At 42.1% G+C, this 16,510-nt stretch overlaps 1 protein-coding gene across 3 annotated transcripts in view; it reads left to right on the top strand.

Moving 5' to 3' along the window:
* The window catches only part of mpp1 (MAGUK p55 scaffold protein 1), a 64,456-nt gene that overhangs the window by 35,982 nt on the left and 11,964 nt on the right, over positions 1-16,510 (top strand). For all 3 annotated transcript variants that reach the window (XM_080187668.1, XM_080187670.1, XM_080187671.1), the window contains 6 exons: positions 2,473-2,631; positions 4,455-4,533; positions 5,971-6,056; positions 6,989-7,057; positions 13,052-13,245; positions 15,681-15,790. In XM_080187668.1, the coding sequence (XP_080043794.1) occupies positions 2,473-2,631; positions 4,455-4,533; positions 5,971-6,056; positions 6,989-7,057; positions 13,052-13,245; positions 15,681-15,790 (697 nt within the window). The remainder of the gene's footprint in view (positions 1-2,472; positions 2,632-4,454; positions 4,534-5,970; positions 6,057-6,988; positions 7,058-13,051; positions 13,246-15,680; positions 15,791-16,510) is intronic.

The raw sequence follows: 16,510 nt of genomic DNA, 5'->3' as shown, positions 1-16,510 counted from the left end.
GCCACATTAGATCATCACTTGGGGCTGGGGCTTCAGTTAGTGATGGTCAGACTAACAAGCCACCCTGTTGTATTAACATGTTAATGATGATCTGCATGGAACTGCATGAGCCTCTGATTTTAGTAACTGCACTTTCAGATGATGGGACTTAGGCACTGGATAATATAATGAATTGTAAATGTGTCCTAGAACCTCTGGTGGTTTTGAATAACCAATTTGAAAAATTCTTTAGAAAAGAGAATGCAGTGGAAAACAAGGTGGATTTTCACCTGGAGTAACATTTCCAAAAAGTCCGTTTTGTACTTGTCTACTCCCAAACAGAGTGAAACTGCTTCCTGGAGCTGGAGTGATGTCCAATTTGTAATATGCCTGAACTGAAGCCTCTTTGGCCCTGAAATGTTATTTTGGCAAATCCAACCTAAGTACAGCTGGCAGATTAAGAGTGCATTCAATATTTTATGCAGAAATACAATCTGAGAATTGTTTTCATATGAATCTTAAAAATATTGCTGTGATATTAGCAGACAGATGCTTAATATATAATTTATGTTCACAGGTCTGTTATTTTAGTAGAGGCCCTTACCTATTAAAATAAACAAGTTAGTAACTGTGTTAAAATATTGGACAGATAATTATCTTGTGAACACATTCATCTACTTCAATCCAAAAGCTTGGATGTATCTTGAATTGGATCTTCTCTGCATCCTGCCAAATAACTCCCACCCAGAAAATTGCATTAGACCATGGCTAGTACTCCAGCTGAAATCCAGCTCACCTCAGAGGGGTGACTACTCGAAAAGTGGAAGGGTTCCTTCCCGGCTGTTTTTCCAGAAGGATTTCCAGAACTAATATTGACTCCTCAGGACTACTGCAAATGCCCATTGCAGGTTGAAACTCATCTCATCTGAAAATTGAAAGCAGGTTTGGCTCTTTGCTGATGACACCTGAAAGACTCCCCCAGACTTACAGCCAAATGAAGAATTTCCTATGATGAGCTGTGCATGATTGCAAATGTAGTACTGCCTAAAAGTAGGTGGCTAGTGTAAGTCAAACTTGGAATTTTGCAATGAAGAATTTGCGATATATATAATAATATTTGAGAATGAAAAGGCTTCAGCAACCAGCCATGTTTCATGGCAACAGACCTGATGAATAAGGATAATAGGCAGAGATGCTACACAGTGCAATGTTCAGAGATGTTACATTTACAAAGTGAGGTCTTGTGCACAGTACAATCTGATAAGATATGGTTGCCTTTGACCGATTAGTAAACTTCTCACTTCATTGCACAAAGCTACTGATAGTTCCATTCAAATACGTAAACATCCTTGTTTTTCATAGATAAGTGGAAGGAACAATATATTCCAATGTATTTGAACCCTCACAGGAGTATCTTCCAGCTCCAATATTCGAGACAAAAGGAATTCTGCCCCAAAATACACGGGGGGGAAGAAAGCCAGTACATTGTGGAAATTATGGAGGGAATAACTGAAAGAAATTAGAAAAATAAATTTCCCAATTTTATTGAAATGGAAAATGGAGTTCCTATTTCAAGCCTATTATAAGAAAATGTTTCTATAGGTATGTAAAGAGAAAAAGATTGACAATAATGAGTGTAGCCCCTCCGCCCCACCACAGTCAGAAACAAGGCAATTCAGAATGGGGAGCAAAGAAATGGCTGAGGAACTAAATAAATACCTTGCTTCTGTCTTCAAAAAGAAAGACATGAATAATGTACCGGAAGTTCTGAGAAATGCATGTTTTAATCAGGAGCTGAAGGAAATCAGTATTAGTAGAGAAATGGTTTTGGGGATATTAATGGGATTGAAGGTGGATAAATCTCCAGGCCTGATGATCTTCATGCCAGAGTACTTAAGGAAATGGATCTCCAAATAATAGATCCATTGGGTCATTATCCAAAATTCTTCAGACTGGAGGCTAGCTAATGTAAGCCCACTATTCAGAAAGGGAGGTAGAGAAGTGAGCCTAACATCAGCAGTAGGTAAATTGCTAGAGTCCATTATCGAGGATTTCATAGCATAGCATTTGGAAAGCAGTGGTTTAATCAGACAAAGTCAGCATGCATTTACAAAAAGCAAATCATACTTGACAAATCTACTAGGAATCAACTAGTAGAGTTGACCAGGGAGAAACAATGGATGTGGTTTATTTAGACTTTCAGAAGGCTTCTGAACCAATGTATGTGGTTTATTTAGACTCATAGAGCAGAATACTACTAGAACGCGATTTTTGATCTTCCCTACTCTTCGTCAGTGACTTCACCAGGTTTAAACCCATAACAAAACCTGGAGAGAAACATACTAGTTTTCTTACCAGAAGCAACACACTGTCATTTTTTGTAAGGGTTAACCTTAGCATTTACACTGAAAGTTTTGCTGGAAAAAATCTTTCCTGCGTGAGAATTTATTTTCAGCATTCTGTATGTCTAACATGTTAATATTATCTTCTTAGGGTTACATGTTGACATGCAACAGTGCTGCCCAAGAAGTCTACAGCAATGGCAGTTCCAACTCTTCTCCTTATATGAATGGTAACAGTAAAGAACACGAGGCACAAAATGTCAAGAAAGTCCAAATGGTTACATTCCAGAAAAATACAAGTGAACCTATGGTATGTCATCTTTCTGGGAAAGAAAATAATTTATACTGCTTTTTCAAGATAAGCTTCAAATAGTCTAACTCCTCTCCTAAAGGGGAACAATCCCCACCTGTGAATCATCGCTATCAAATCTCCTAACACTGTCATGGGTGAGCCAATCATTTTGTAGCTCAGCACTAAGCCCAGCAAGGTCAAAGTTCCACCAGATTCTTGTCTTAACACTTGATCCCATTCTTTTCCTGCAACACTTGCATCTCAAGCCTTGTCTAACCAGGAGCCCTGCTTGCCATCTCATGTTCAGTCTATTGCTGCCACTATTTAAATATATCGCTGAAATATTCTTCCTGACTACCTTACCCCATTATTGCTAAAAATGATGTCCAGGCCTTTATCACCTCCAGATTTAATCTCTTGAGTCACTTCCTGAATTACAACAGTGATTACTTTGTTGGCGGTGATGAACTTTGGGATGTCCTGTGATTGTCAAAGATGCTACATAGAATCAAATTCATTCTGTAAACTTCAAATCATTCAGACCAATATATCCATATTCAATTTCACTATCTTCTCCTTGCCAATTTCCTGTGTCAATCAGTACATCAATTTCTAAATCCTTGTCCTTATTTTCAAATACCTCCACTGGCTCCCACCTCCATACCTTTGCAATCTCCTCTGGTTCTGCATCCTCACCACACTAGCTGCTTTTCCAGCACAGGTTTATTGTGCAGTCTCTTCCTCTCTCTGGTTTATCTTCAGTCATTTCCCACGTTCTGGATGTCAATTTTAAGTGCCTTCATCCCACAACATTCTCTCTGTTGTTTGTATGATGTATCTCCTTGGTGTTGTTTTCAGTCTCCTTCCCTAACCTCTGCAGTTATGACCACTAATTGTGAATTCTATTGGGATCTTTTAATTTGCTGAAGAGCTGCTATAAATGTAATTATTGTTGTTATTAATGCACTGGCTTTCCTAGGTGGTCTTGTTTCATTTGAAGGCCTAGATAGGCCTTTGTTGGAAGCCTGATCCTGTGCTCAATCACTTACCTACCCACAAGAATCATAATCAGATGTCCATATTGTTAACTCCATATAATTCACTCTCTTACTGGCTGGGGTAGGAGGCTGATTACAAATGCTTCACAGGCACACACCTCATGTGGGTTGTAAATGAACTCATCTGCTGAATTCAGAAAGTCCTCGCCTCAGTTAAACTGCTGGGTTATGTCACACTCGGGAAACCCACCCAACCAAACTTAAAGTTGCAAATCTGAATAACAGTGAGACTTGCAGCCTCATTGTCATATTAAAAATTGCAACCTGACTCCTTAAGTTTAAAGTTAAATTTATTTCTTAGTGTAACAAAGTAGACTTACATTAACACTGCAATGAAGTTACTGTGAAAATCCTCTCATTTCCACACTCTGGTCAGATACAGTGAGGGAAAATGGCCAATGCACGTTTGGAACTGTTGGAGGAAATTAGAGAAACCCCATGCAGACATAGGAAGAACATACAAGCTCCACACAGATAGTAACCCAAGCTGGGAATTGAACGCAGGTCCCTGGTGCTGTGAGGCAGCAGTGCTAACCACTGTGCCACCCAGTGAGTGGATTGGTTGCTCACTCACCTCCAAACTATAGTAAAGCTGGAAATGGTAGGGATGGAGATCTGACACAAACTTGCCTGCTTTGTTCACTTCAGTTTCAGTCCCTTCACACTCTGGCACAGAATCCTTAATAGATGCAGGAATGTTAGTTTCTCTGTCAATTTTGCTGCCACTCTGCAGATTCACAGATCATTTAGAAAGATGTTTAATTTCACTTTTTGTGTCCACAGGGAATTACCTTAAAGCTGAATGACAAGGGACGCTGTGTCATTGGGAGGATCCTGCATGGAGGGATGATTCACAGACAAGGTGTGAAACCCAAATAGAATGCTTACATTTCCACCATATCTGAAACCCAGTTGAGATTTTAATCTTCCAGAGTTTTTTGCCTCCTTTCCTTTTCTCCTCCAGCTGTGATTCAGGGCCATGAGGAGTGGGGTATCCACTAGTGCCTCAATGGCCAAGCTTCCTGGGCGGATGGTGTGAGTGGAACAGTCCATTCCACTGCCATTTCTGACCCTGTCCTCACCTGGCCTTCACACATCTGAGTTAGAAGCAGAAAAACTTGTTTGATTTCCCTTTCCTCTAACTCTGGGTCCATGATTTTTTAGCTCTATTTAAATTTACCTGGTGTAGGCCTGAGGAGGACAGGCTGACTCTGCAGAAACTTGCTCTCCACATGGTTCTGTAGAACCTTTGGAGCTGCCTGCCTCTGATTGGGTCAGCAGCATGAAGAGCCCACCCATTGTCCTTAATTAGATGGTGGGTCCGGTGGTGACAGGTTAGGAAGCTGCCCCTAGGAAGTTTACCAGTGCTGTCCCACTGGCCTCCTGTGTGAAAGCAGGATCTACATACGGTTGAAAGGCCTGAACCTTCCTGCCGCACCCATTCCCCCGCCATCTCCCCACCATCCCAATAAAATTCCACTCGTTAACCCGGTTCTCTCACCATAGATGCTGCCAGGTCTGCTGAGTATATCCAGCATTTTCTCTTTCTATTTCAGAGTTCCAGCATCCACTCTATTTTAAACTGCCCTTTCAGATCTTTGCTTCATTGTTAGCCACTGATTGTCTGCCTCAGTGAAGCATGGATTGTGATGAGAGAAGAGGGGCTCACTGGTAGATTCAGCCCTGTACCTGATGCTGGGTGTGGCCCTGCATCTTTTGGAGTGACAGGAAATTGTAGACCTCCTGCCTTGCTGAAAGCTGCTTTCAAAGCTGCACCTGTCATTGTGACAGTAACCCTCCGTCCTGTTAAAGATTGAAGTTAAGTTTATTTATTCATCACAAGCAGGCTTACATTCACACCGCAATGAAGTTACAGTGAAAATCTCCTAGTCACCACACTCCAGCACTGCGGGACAATTTAGCATGGCCAATGCACCTACCCAGCACATCTTTGGACTGTGGGAGGAAACCACAGCACTCGGAGGAAATCCACACAGACATAGAGAGAATGTACAAACTCCACACAGATAGTGACCCAATCTGGGAATTGAACCTGGGTCAATGGCGCTGTGAGACAGCAGTGCTCACCTCTATGCCACCGTGCCGTCCCAGGCTGAACTGAGCTCTGCATCTTTTGAAATGATGAGGCATGGGGAGTACTCCCACCTCATTGAAAACTGGAGCCGGTGATGTGTCTCCTGTAGGAGAGTACCGGCCCTAGTTTCACTAGGTCACCCAGCCCTTCTGTATTTATATCACCCGGTGATGCTGAAAGTGTATCATTTTCTTGGACAAACAGGCTCACTCCATGTTGGCGATGAAATTCTGGAAATAAATGGGAAAAGTGCAGCAAATCAAACAGTGGAGCAGCTGCAGTTGGTGCTGGTAAGTATTGAGCTCTCTAGAGTCCAGTCCAGTTACAAAACAGTCTCTCAAACATCATCCACAGTTTTATGTAACATTAAAATAACTTAGTAATCATGCTGACTGTTTCCTCTCTTAAGCATGATGGTGATAGACGAATTTAATTTGGGTCAATCCCAAGCAAAATCCCAGTGGGTGTGGATCCATTGCTTACATTGATTTTCAGAAGGTATTATTATATAGTGAAGCTTTGATGACCATGCTTCCCCCTCACCCAACCTTCTGCACTAACTCAGTGCTCCTCCTCAGAGACCATCCCAACAAAATGCTGTGTACCTAGGAAATATAACCCTGCAATAGGCGATAGTGTTCTCAAACTGAAGATTAAAGTTTATTTATTAGTGTCACAAGTAGGCTTACATTAACACTGCATTGAAGTTACTGTGGTCACACTCTGGTGCCTGCTGGAGAATTTAGCATGCCAATGCACCTAACCAGCACGTCTTTTGGACTGTGGGAGGAAACCTACGCAGACAGTGACTCAAGCTAGGAATCGACCCCAGGTCCCTGGCGCTGTGAGGCAGCAGTGCTAACCACTGTGCCACCAAATACGTCATTGAAAGAAAATAAAAACAACTAGATTCTATTATTCCCAATAGACTACACACACATCTTGAAGATGGAGATAAAAGGATAGATGCATGAAAGATTCAAATGGTGGGCAGTGACAGTGAGCAACCCTGATGTACAGGAAAATAAATGCAAATGTAATTCAGTGACAAAAGGACACCAATGTGATGTATGATGTAACCAAGCAGCAATTCATAATGAATGGGCTTCAACTTTAATTGGCATTTTCTTTTTACCAGTTTGCTTATGAGGAAAGTAATTTGTCTTGTTCTGTTTGAGAGTCTCTGTCCATTTGAATTAACTCCTTTTTGCTTGTATTACAGAAAGAACTGATGGGAACCATTACCTTACAGGTTCAGTCCAATTACCATTGCAGCCCTCCATCCTTTGAGGTGAGTGAGTTCACCACCCTTACCTGTTATCCCTGACTCTTCAAGTCTTTCCAGAGTTGACCAAATTATAATAATAACAAGGAGTTGTATGTAGCTGGGAAGCAGTGACACATTGTATTAGATGCAGATCCTTACACAATATTAGACTTTTAGATAATCATAAGAACATAAGAAATAGGAGCAGGAGTAGGCCATCTAGCCCTTCGAGCCTGCCCCGCCATTCAATAAGATCATGGCTGATCTGTTGTGGCTCAGTTCCACTTTCCCGCCCTCTCCCCATAACCCTTAATCCCCTCTCTTATCAAGAACCCATCAACCCGCTTCTTAAAAATATTTAGCGAGGCAGCCTCCACCACTTCAACGGGCAGAGAATTCCAGAGATTCACCACCCTTTGAGTGAAGAAGTTCCTCCTCAACTCCGTTCTAAACCGCCCCCCCCTTTATCTTGAGGCTGTGCCCCCTAGTCCTACTGTCTTTTTTGAGCGGGAAGAGTCTCTCCACCTCTATCCTATCCATCCCATTCATCATCTTATACGTCTCAATGAGATCTCCCCTCATTCTTCTAAACTCTAACGAGTACAAGCCTAGTTTATTCAGCCTCTCCTCATAGCTCAATCCCCTCAACTCCGGTATCAGCCTAGTAAACCTCCTCTGCACTCCCTCCAGGGCCAAAATATCCTTGCGCAGGTGCGGCGCCCAAAACTGCACACAGTACTCCAGCTGCGGCCTCACCAATGCCCTATACAGCTGCAGCAAGACCTCCCTACTTTTATATTCAATCCCCCTCGCTATGAAGGCCAGCATCCCATTCGCCTTCCTGACCACCTGCTGCACCTGCAAGCTGGGTTTTTGCGACTCATGCACAAGGACCCCGAGGTCCCTCTGCACCGTCGCCTGCTGCAGTTTTTCGCCCCGTAAGTAATAGTCCTTCCTACCATTCTTCCTACCAAAGTGGACCACCTCACACTTGCCAACATTAAATTCCATTTGCCATTTCCTGGCCCATTCGCCCAGCCTATCTAGATCCTTCTGCAGACTCTCCACACCCTCCGCACAATTTGCCTTTCCCCCAATCTTGGTGTCATCAGCAAATTTCGACACCCTGCACTCGGTTCCCTCCTCCAGATCATCTATATAAATGGTAAATAGCTGAGGCCCCAGCACCGACCCCTGGGGCACCCCACTAGTCACCAACCACCAATCCGAATAGCACCCATTGACCCCCACTCTCTGCCTCCTATTTGACAACCAATCCTCTATCCACGCTAACACCCTACCCCCAACTCCATGTCCCCTGACCTTCTGCAATAACCTCTTGTGAGGTACCTTGTCAAACGCCTTCTGAAAATCCAGAAAGACCACATCCACCGGCTCTCCTCTATCCACTGCCCTAGACACATCCTCATAGAACTCCAGTAAATTTGTCAGACACGACTTCCCTTTAATGAAACCGTGTTGCGTCCGCCCTATCAAGCAATTCCCTTCAAGATGCCTCGCAATTTCCTCCTTAATGACGGATTCTAACATTTTACCTACCACAGACGTTAAACTAACCGGCCTATAATTCCCCGCCTTTTGCCTGGCACCCTTCGGTAAACTTAACACTGATTTGTTTCCAACAATAGCTGTGTTGTGATTACATATTTCACAGAAGAGAAACAAAAGCGACATTTAAAAGACATGTTTTTTTTAAGCCTGTGAGACAGGAAGAACCCAAAATGAAAGTTCTTATCATTAATGGACTGTTACTTGACCATAATAGCAAGCCAGAGCTTGAACAGTGAAGTTGATAAATACCAAGCACTTGCATCTCAGAAGCATGAAGCTTTTTAGTTCAACAAGATATTGGAGGATTAAGGGTGGAATTCTCCCGTTCAGGGACAGTTCCCAAGGTGGGGGCAGGGACAAGGAAAAGGAATGTTTCCCGCTCTGGAGGCCAATACCTACCAGCCCTGACCTCATTAATTATAGGTGCCATATTTAAAAGGCATCTAACATCACTACCCCACCATTGAAGAAAGAAGATGGACCACTTGATAAAGAAGATGGATCTCCAGGAAAACTCTGAGACTATAGCATGAACCTCCTTGATGACACTGAAACTGGAAGATCCACCTGTAGATACTCTCCACACTCACTGCTGCAGCGTACCAGAGTTCAGAGTTACTGGCAGACTCCATCCTGAACTCTAGAGACAGCCCCAGGCATTCTTCAGGTAAATCCCAACTGCTCCATGACACTTTTCCCCAGACATGTTCTGGACAGGTATGTTTCCCTACTGACATTCCATTAGGCATGGGGGGAAGATTCCAGTCAGGCCTTCATCTGCATCCCATCAGTGGGTTGCAAATCAGTGACACGCTGGTCTCCAGCAGGTTTTCCGATCTGCCATAGAGGGCATTGGCAGAAGATACTGTGGGAAATTTGCATTAATGTAAAACAAATGTTTGGGCCTCCCACCTAATTCTCCACCCCTCCCCCTCATTTGCCCCTCCCCTTTTTCCCCTGATCCGCCAATTAGTCTTCTGGTTGAGGCATGGGAGAATTCCGCCCTACGGTATTCATGGGTATGCATGCCCTTCTGGATATATACAAGCTATTCCCAAGAATCCATCACATTCCTTCTGTAGACTACAATGTCTCAGCTTGATGCCAGGGCAAAATGTCCCTGATCCTTTTGATGTACCAGACCTACATCCAGCAGAACAATTCCAATTTCAGGTGGACTTGTGATTCCCGAAGGCTCTGACAATACTCAGCGAATCTTAATGGGGATGGAATCTCCGCAGATCCCTAAACAAGGACATTGACTTCAGAAGGTTCGTGGCTGGGGACTCACAGGTTGATAGTTTTGTGTCATTGGTCTGGTGTAACATTCACATGTCTATCAATAATTGTGAGTTAGATAGACCCTTGAAGAGAAAAATGATTTTCTGAACACACCTAGATCTCATCTGGGGGAATGCTTTCTCACCATCCCATTTCGTAGTAAACCTAACACCTTAGGCTGAAGTTTAAATACTAAGAGGCTTCCCAAGGCACATTCCCCAGAGGTGTGAAATTAGCTTTCCTTATCGTGACCATAAAGTCATTTGTAGGGTCAATGTCTAAGGTCACATTAGGCAGATACAAGTAGTTGCTGTATCAAAGGCTTCTAATTTTAATCCTCCAAAGTTAGACACATAAGACCAGGTAGTTTCCAATTTGATCACTATTCTCGGTTGAGTTTGATGCCCTCAATTGGATTACATTTCCTACTTTTTTGAAGAAAAAACAACTATGGGTTCAGGTTCTGTGCCGCAGTCAAATGGCAATTGATGATAGCACCAGCTCATGGCTACTTGGTAAGAAAAGGTGTGACATTCTTCAGTTAATTAGCCTACTCTCAAGATGACATGAATAATATCATTTGGGTGAGGTGCCTTAACCAAGGGTCAGTGAAGGTTGGAATAAGATCCTGCAAGTGGAGGACAGCTTTCGATACCTCATCCAGGTGACTATTCTTTACATGTAAACTTAGCTAGTGAACATCAGCAAGTCACTTAGCTAACTAGGATGACAAACTGAGCCTACCTGGTCCTAATCCAAAGGCCAGTATGCACAGGTTCTAGTTGTATCGTCATAAGCAATCCAAGTGAGACCCCAGGCTGAACTATTTTCTCTAAATTCAGGAGCAGATCACTCCCATTCTTCGGTTAAAACCACATGATACAATATAAGCACAAAACCTGAGACCACTCCAATCTAAATGCTTTCATTGTCACACTATGCAATGCAAAATACCACACGAATGTGATTATAGCTGTTAAGGAATAGACAGGCATACCTTTGGGATGGATAAAAACATTTGTTGGTGAATTGAGTGTTTCTCATTGGTTTTTGCTTCACAGGCTGTAAGTCCAAATCAACCAGAATTTTCACTCAAAGGGTGGTGAATCTCTGGAATCCTCTGCCTGTTGAAGTGGTGGAGGCTGCCTCGCTAAATATTTTTAAGACGCGGGTTGATGGGTTTTTGATAAGCGAGGGGATTAAGGGTTATGGGGAGAGGGCGGGAATGTGGAACTGAGCCACGACAGATCAGCCATGATCTTACTGAATGGCGGGGCAGGCTTGAAGGGCTGGATGGCCTACTCCTGCTCCTATTTCTTATGTTCTTATGTTCTTATGTTAGAATTATGAAAGGTGAATAAAGCCTCCAAATTCTTATCCATTGGATGTGATCACTCTTTCCATTTCACGCTAAACCCAAACTGCAGTGCCATTGTTGCAAATCACAAGCAGCTTTAAACATCAATTCTAGCTCTTTTGAAGGCTTTTTTTTCAGTTTTAACATAGCCCATTTAGATGGTAGTTTCCAATATCTAGGGTAACCGCTTTACTGACTTATTTTTTATAACCAATAGGTACGCAACCATTTGTAGATATTGGCCTGATTTTTGCTGTATAATAATGATCAGGCTATCAAGTAAATCTAACAGCAATTTCTGGTGACTGCATGTGTTAAGTTACATGCAGAAACCAGCAGTTGTTGTCAGAGAAACTTTATTCCATCTCGATAAACCTGGCACTGAAATTCCTGTAGTGCCCTGTTTTTTGGAGTAATTTTTTGTTCCATACTCAAAACGGTTGGAAAAAGAGTAAGTGCATTCAGGTGTAAGCGACTGTTTAAAGACACAATATATAATCATTACTATTGAACAACCTCTGGCCCTGAAAAAGTTTTTTTTACAAATGTGGAGTCTCATCCCCTCAGAGGAAAGTTAATGCTGCTGGAGATTTTAAAATTGTGTGAAGCATATTAAAATATTTTTGTGTCCCTTTCTCCTCTCTTTAATCATATCTGTATTTCCCACTCTTTATTTTACGACCTGTGCACGATGATATATTTCCTATTTCTTTACTTCCTGGTTTAAACTCTGTATAGTTCAGTGATTTCTTGAAGAGCCTTGCTGTTACTTTCCCCCAGAGATCCCCCTATAGAAGGAGTTGCATTGAAACAGACGATAGATTAGTGGACATTTCAGCTAACAAGCCCCGAAAAGTCTATGGGCAACTATATGTAAGGTGAAAGATGGCAGCCTTTTTTTTTGTTGAGAAGGAAGTCCAGACGAATATGAATGAGACCTAGAAACAGGGGAGGCACTGGCACTACATTAGTAATCCAGAGATCCAGGGTAAGATCTGTGGACCTGAGTTTGAATCCCACCAAGACAGATGGTGAAATTTGAATTCAATAAAATCTGGAATTAAAAGTCTAACGATGACCATGAAACCATTGTCGATTGTTGTGAAATCTCATCTGGTTCACAAATGTGCTTTAGGGAGTGAAATCTGCCATCCTTACCCGGTCTGGCCTACATGTGACTCCAGACCCACAGCAATGTGGCTAATTGACAAATGCCCTCTGAAATGGAGGGCAGTTAGGGATGGTCAATAAATGCTGGCCTAGCCAGCCATGCCCAGATCCCATAAATGAATTTTAAAATGTTATTATGCGGTTATAACTGAGGAGAGTAATGCCAGGGTATTGCCTAGTGTCTTCTTGTTGGTCAGAAGATTAATCTACTCATTGGATGGGATTTTCAAGGATTAATCCACTCATGGGATGGGATTTTCAAGGATTAATCTACTCATGGGATGGGATTTTCAAGGCATTCCCACTGGAAGGATCTTCAGGTCTCATGATTGAGACATCCCCCATGACTGGTTCCCCAGCGGTGGGGCACCAAGGCTTATAAAACACCATAGACTTCAGCAGGACAAAAGATCCCACCAGTGGCATATGGCTAACTGCCTGAAAGTGGAGGGGACCCCATCAATTTTGTTTGGTCTTGAAACAGGCAGGCATGCTTGATAATGATAATTAGTATTATTAATATTGTGAAGACCCTCAATATTATCCACAAAAGAAGAACGTGCCCAGGCATATCATTCATGCATGAAAGATTCATTCAGGGTCCAGAACCGATTAATTATTTTGCTTTTCTTTTTCAGATGTACATGCGAGCTCAGTTTGATTATGAGCCAAAGAAGGATGATCTTATTCCGTGCAAGGAGGCAGGATTAAAATTTGTAACTGGTGATATCATCAAGATAATCAGTAAGGAAGACCCCAACTGGTGGCAGGGCACTGTGGAAAACTCCAGCAAAACAACCGGATTAATTCCTTCTCCTGAGCTGCAGGAATGGTACGCACTGTTCTCACCGAGATAAAAAGAACCGTCTGCTGGAAGCAGACGGGTGGGGGAATGCTGTGATAGAATTGCTAAGAGTGTTTTTAAAGTGAAGTGTTTTTAAAATACTTCACATATTTTTAAAATCTCCATCATCTATCTTTTTGGAGGAGTGAGCTGTAATTATATATCATAGTGAATGAGTAGGCCACATATGATTACAATGGTTTGTAGGCCAGACAGAATCATAATTAAAGACCACATTCAACTCCCAAGACCATTTAATGTTCTTTGGCATCATTAGATCATAATATTTTCATCTTTGCTTATGACCTCTTGCTCTGTTCTCTAGCTGTTCCTCTTCACCTCTCCCCTCTTGGATTTACCTGTCTCTCTCCTCTAATTCTACTTCTTGCTCTCTGTCCTCTTGCATTATTTTCTGGATTTCTGCTTTCCCAATGTCTCTTGTTGTTTCATTCCCCCTCTAATTCTCTCTTGCTTTCTGATTCTACAATGGTGACTCACTCTTCTCCTACATTTTTGTCTCACTTTTTACACTCCTGATCCTGTTGTCTCTCCTTTCCATACTGTCTGATATACAAGCTTTCAATAATTTTAGCATTTTAATTTCCATGGAAAATGAGCAAAACTCTTGGAGAGTCATGGAACTCTCTTCCTGAAAAGGCAGTGGAAGCAGATTCTTTCAATATTTTTAAGGCAGAGGTGGATAGATTATTGATAAGCAAGGGGTGGTAGGTTATTGAGAGTAGGCTGGATGCAGATTTGAGATTACTACTGAAATAACTTCTGAGAGTCTGATGTCCCTCACCCAAACTTATTTATTTACAATGCTTTGCAAAACTCAGGCAGGTATTCTCAGTACGTAGAATTCATCCCAAGTGCCAGTAAAGCTGACACTCCATTTTATATGTCTCTATGGAGTTCCCTGATTGGGAAGCCTTAACAGGCCTCAATTAGGAAGCTCATATTTCAGCAGGTCCAACTCATGGACCTCACTGCAGTCATTACAACGACCAGAGCAGCCATGATCTTATTACCTAGCGGAACAGACTCGAGAGGCCGAATGGTCTACTCCTGCTTCTGGTTTGTATATGTGTATTAAAGCTTCTATTAGCTACAAATTTTTTACATTCTTTAACAATTGTAAGTACTGTGCAACATACACTGGTTTCTTACAATGTTATTCATTTTGCTTGCCTCAGAAACGCACAATCATGCAGATTCCATCTGGAGAGAAAATGAAGCAGTTATCAGCCCAGTGCCCTACCAGTGAATGTCTGGTCATTCCCACAGATCAGGTGTTTCTGAAGGATTTCTGAAGGCTGCCCCTCAAACCATTTTGTTTGGTAGAGAGTTGAGGTGGGACTCATTTACTTTAAAGGATAACGTTACTGAAAACAACCAAAAAGGCCAATGGGTAGTTAGTAACTATCCATGGCTGCTTGTATTCAAAAGGGAGGGAAGTGGCAGTGCAGCTAGTTGTACAGAGTCTTGTTCAGGCCCAACTTTGAATACTGCAATCCACTTTAGGCTTTCCACCTTTGCTAGGAGACACTGGCCTTGGAGCTGGACTGATGTCAGGACTTAAAGGGTTGATAAACTATGATGGCATATGATGTAAACTTGGTTCAGGAGTTGGGAGCTGATCTAAAATGACAATGGAAATTGATCAAGAGGACAGAGAAAAGTTATTTCCTCTGGTGGAGGAATCCAGAACAAGGGACCACAATTGCAAAATTGGAGCAAGGCAGTGAATACAGGGAGCAAGTTTGCATAGAGATGGAGTGTAAATCTCAAATTCAGTACCTCAGAAGGCTCAGAAAGCTTTGGATGGCAGCTGCTCAGTTAATATTATCCAGACTGAAATCAGCAGATTTTTAATTGGGTGAGGATATCAATCAGTTTGGATCAAAGGCAAATAACTGGATTTGAGGTACATTCAACTATCAGGATGGTTACAGCACTCTATTAAAACTATGACACTAATATACGGAGCAACGCTCATTAATTCTGTCTCTTGTGTCATTGTAAATTCACCTATGAATACTTCTTTTATTTGGTATATCTGGTGAAATAATGGACACATCCTTAACACATGGTAACCAGAGGATTATTTAACCCCAAAGGAACCTATGTGAAGATCAGTTCTATATTTCTCTTCTACCAGCTTCCAAATGGTGCATGTTGTGGGAAATCATAATTTTCTGTTCACTAAAATTAATTTTTGCGCTTCATTCATGACTGGCCCTGTTACACTTCAGTTATAAACTCTAGAAATGTGTCCTTACTTGCAAGATACCAGAGTCACTGACTGAATTCATCACAACAGAAGTCCAGATGGAAATGTTTCACAGATAGGTGGACTCTTCCCAGCCATGGACATTGTCAACATAAATGTATGCTTAATGTTTTGCTTATCTGTGTTGTAGGAGGGTGGCCAATAGAAATACGGCAAATCAAGATGTTACTTCAGGATGTGGAATGTTTGGGAAGAAGAGAAAGCAGTGTAAAGACAAATATCTGGCCAAGCACAGTGCAAGTATGATTCTCCATCACTGTTAATCATTGATTGAAAATGTTTGGGATGTACTGGGAACATTTCTTGCTTGTTTGTACACCCTTCCGATTAAGTAATTGGGTGTGTGGGATCTAAAGATAACACAATGAGGGGCAATTATTTTACGGTTATGACTGGAGCATATAATCATTTTCCCGTGTGTTAGCTAAAGGGATTGGACATTGAGCTGATTTATATTGCAGTAGGTACAGGATTGCTGCAGACCAACACTGGCCTCTATGTCAGGCTGAACCAAATTGTTAGCAACGTTGACATCCCATTTCACTGGCTCTGAGCTCAGCTTCCTTCAAATTCTCTCCATTACTTACATCATAATATCACTCATCCCAACACCTGCCTCAGCTCATTTGCTGTGGAAAGTTTTACCCATGCCTTATTTATTTCTGGGCATGACTGTTCCAGTGCTCTCTTGGCTGGCCTCCTAACTTCTGTAAACCTGAGTCCATTCAAAACTCTGCCGATCATATCCTAACTTGCACCTGAGTCATTTATCCATTACCTTAATGCTCACTCATTCATGTTGGCTCCTGCTGTAGCAACGCCTTGATTTTAAAAATGATCATCCTTGTTTTCAAATACCTTGATATCTGCACCCTTTCCTATCTCTCGAATCTCCTCCAGCACAACAACCTTCCGAGATAACTCAATCTTTCAATTGGCCTTTTGACAATCCCTGATTCT

The sequence above is a fragment of the Carcharhinus amblyrhynchos genome, chromosome 4, assembly GCF_965287045.1.
Source record: "Carcharhinus amblyrhynchos chromosome 4, sCarAmb.v2.hapA, whole genome shotgun sequence".
Classification (NCBI taxonomy): Eukaryota; Metazoa; Chordata; class Chondrichthyes; order Carcharhiniformes; family Carcharhinidae; genus Carcharhinus; species Carcharhinus amblyrhynchos.
This window is presented reverse-complemented; position numbering and strand designations above follow the sequence as displayed.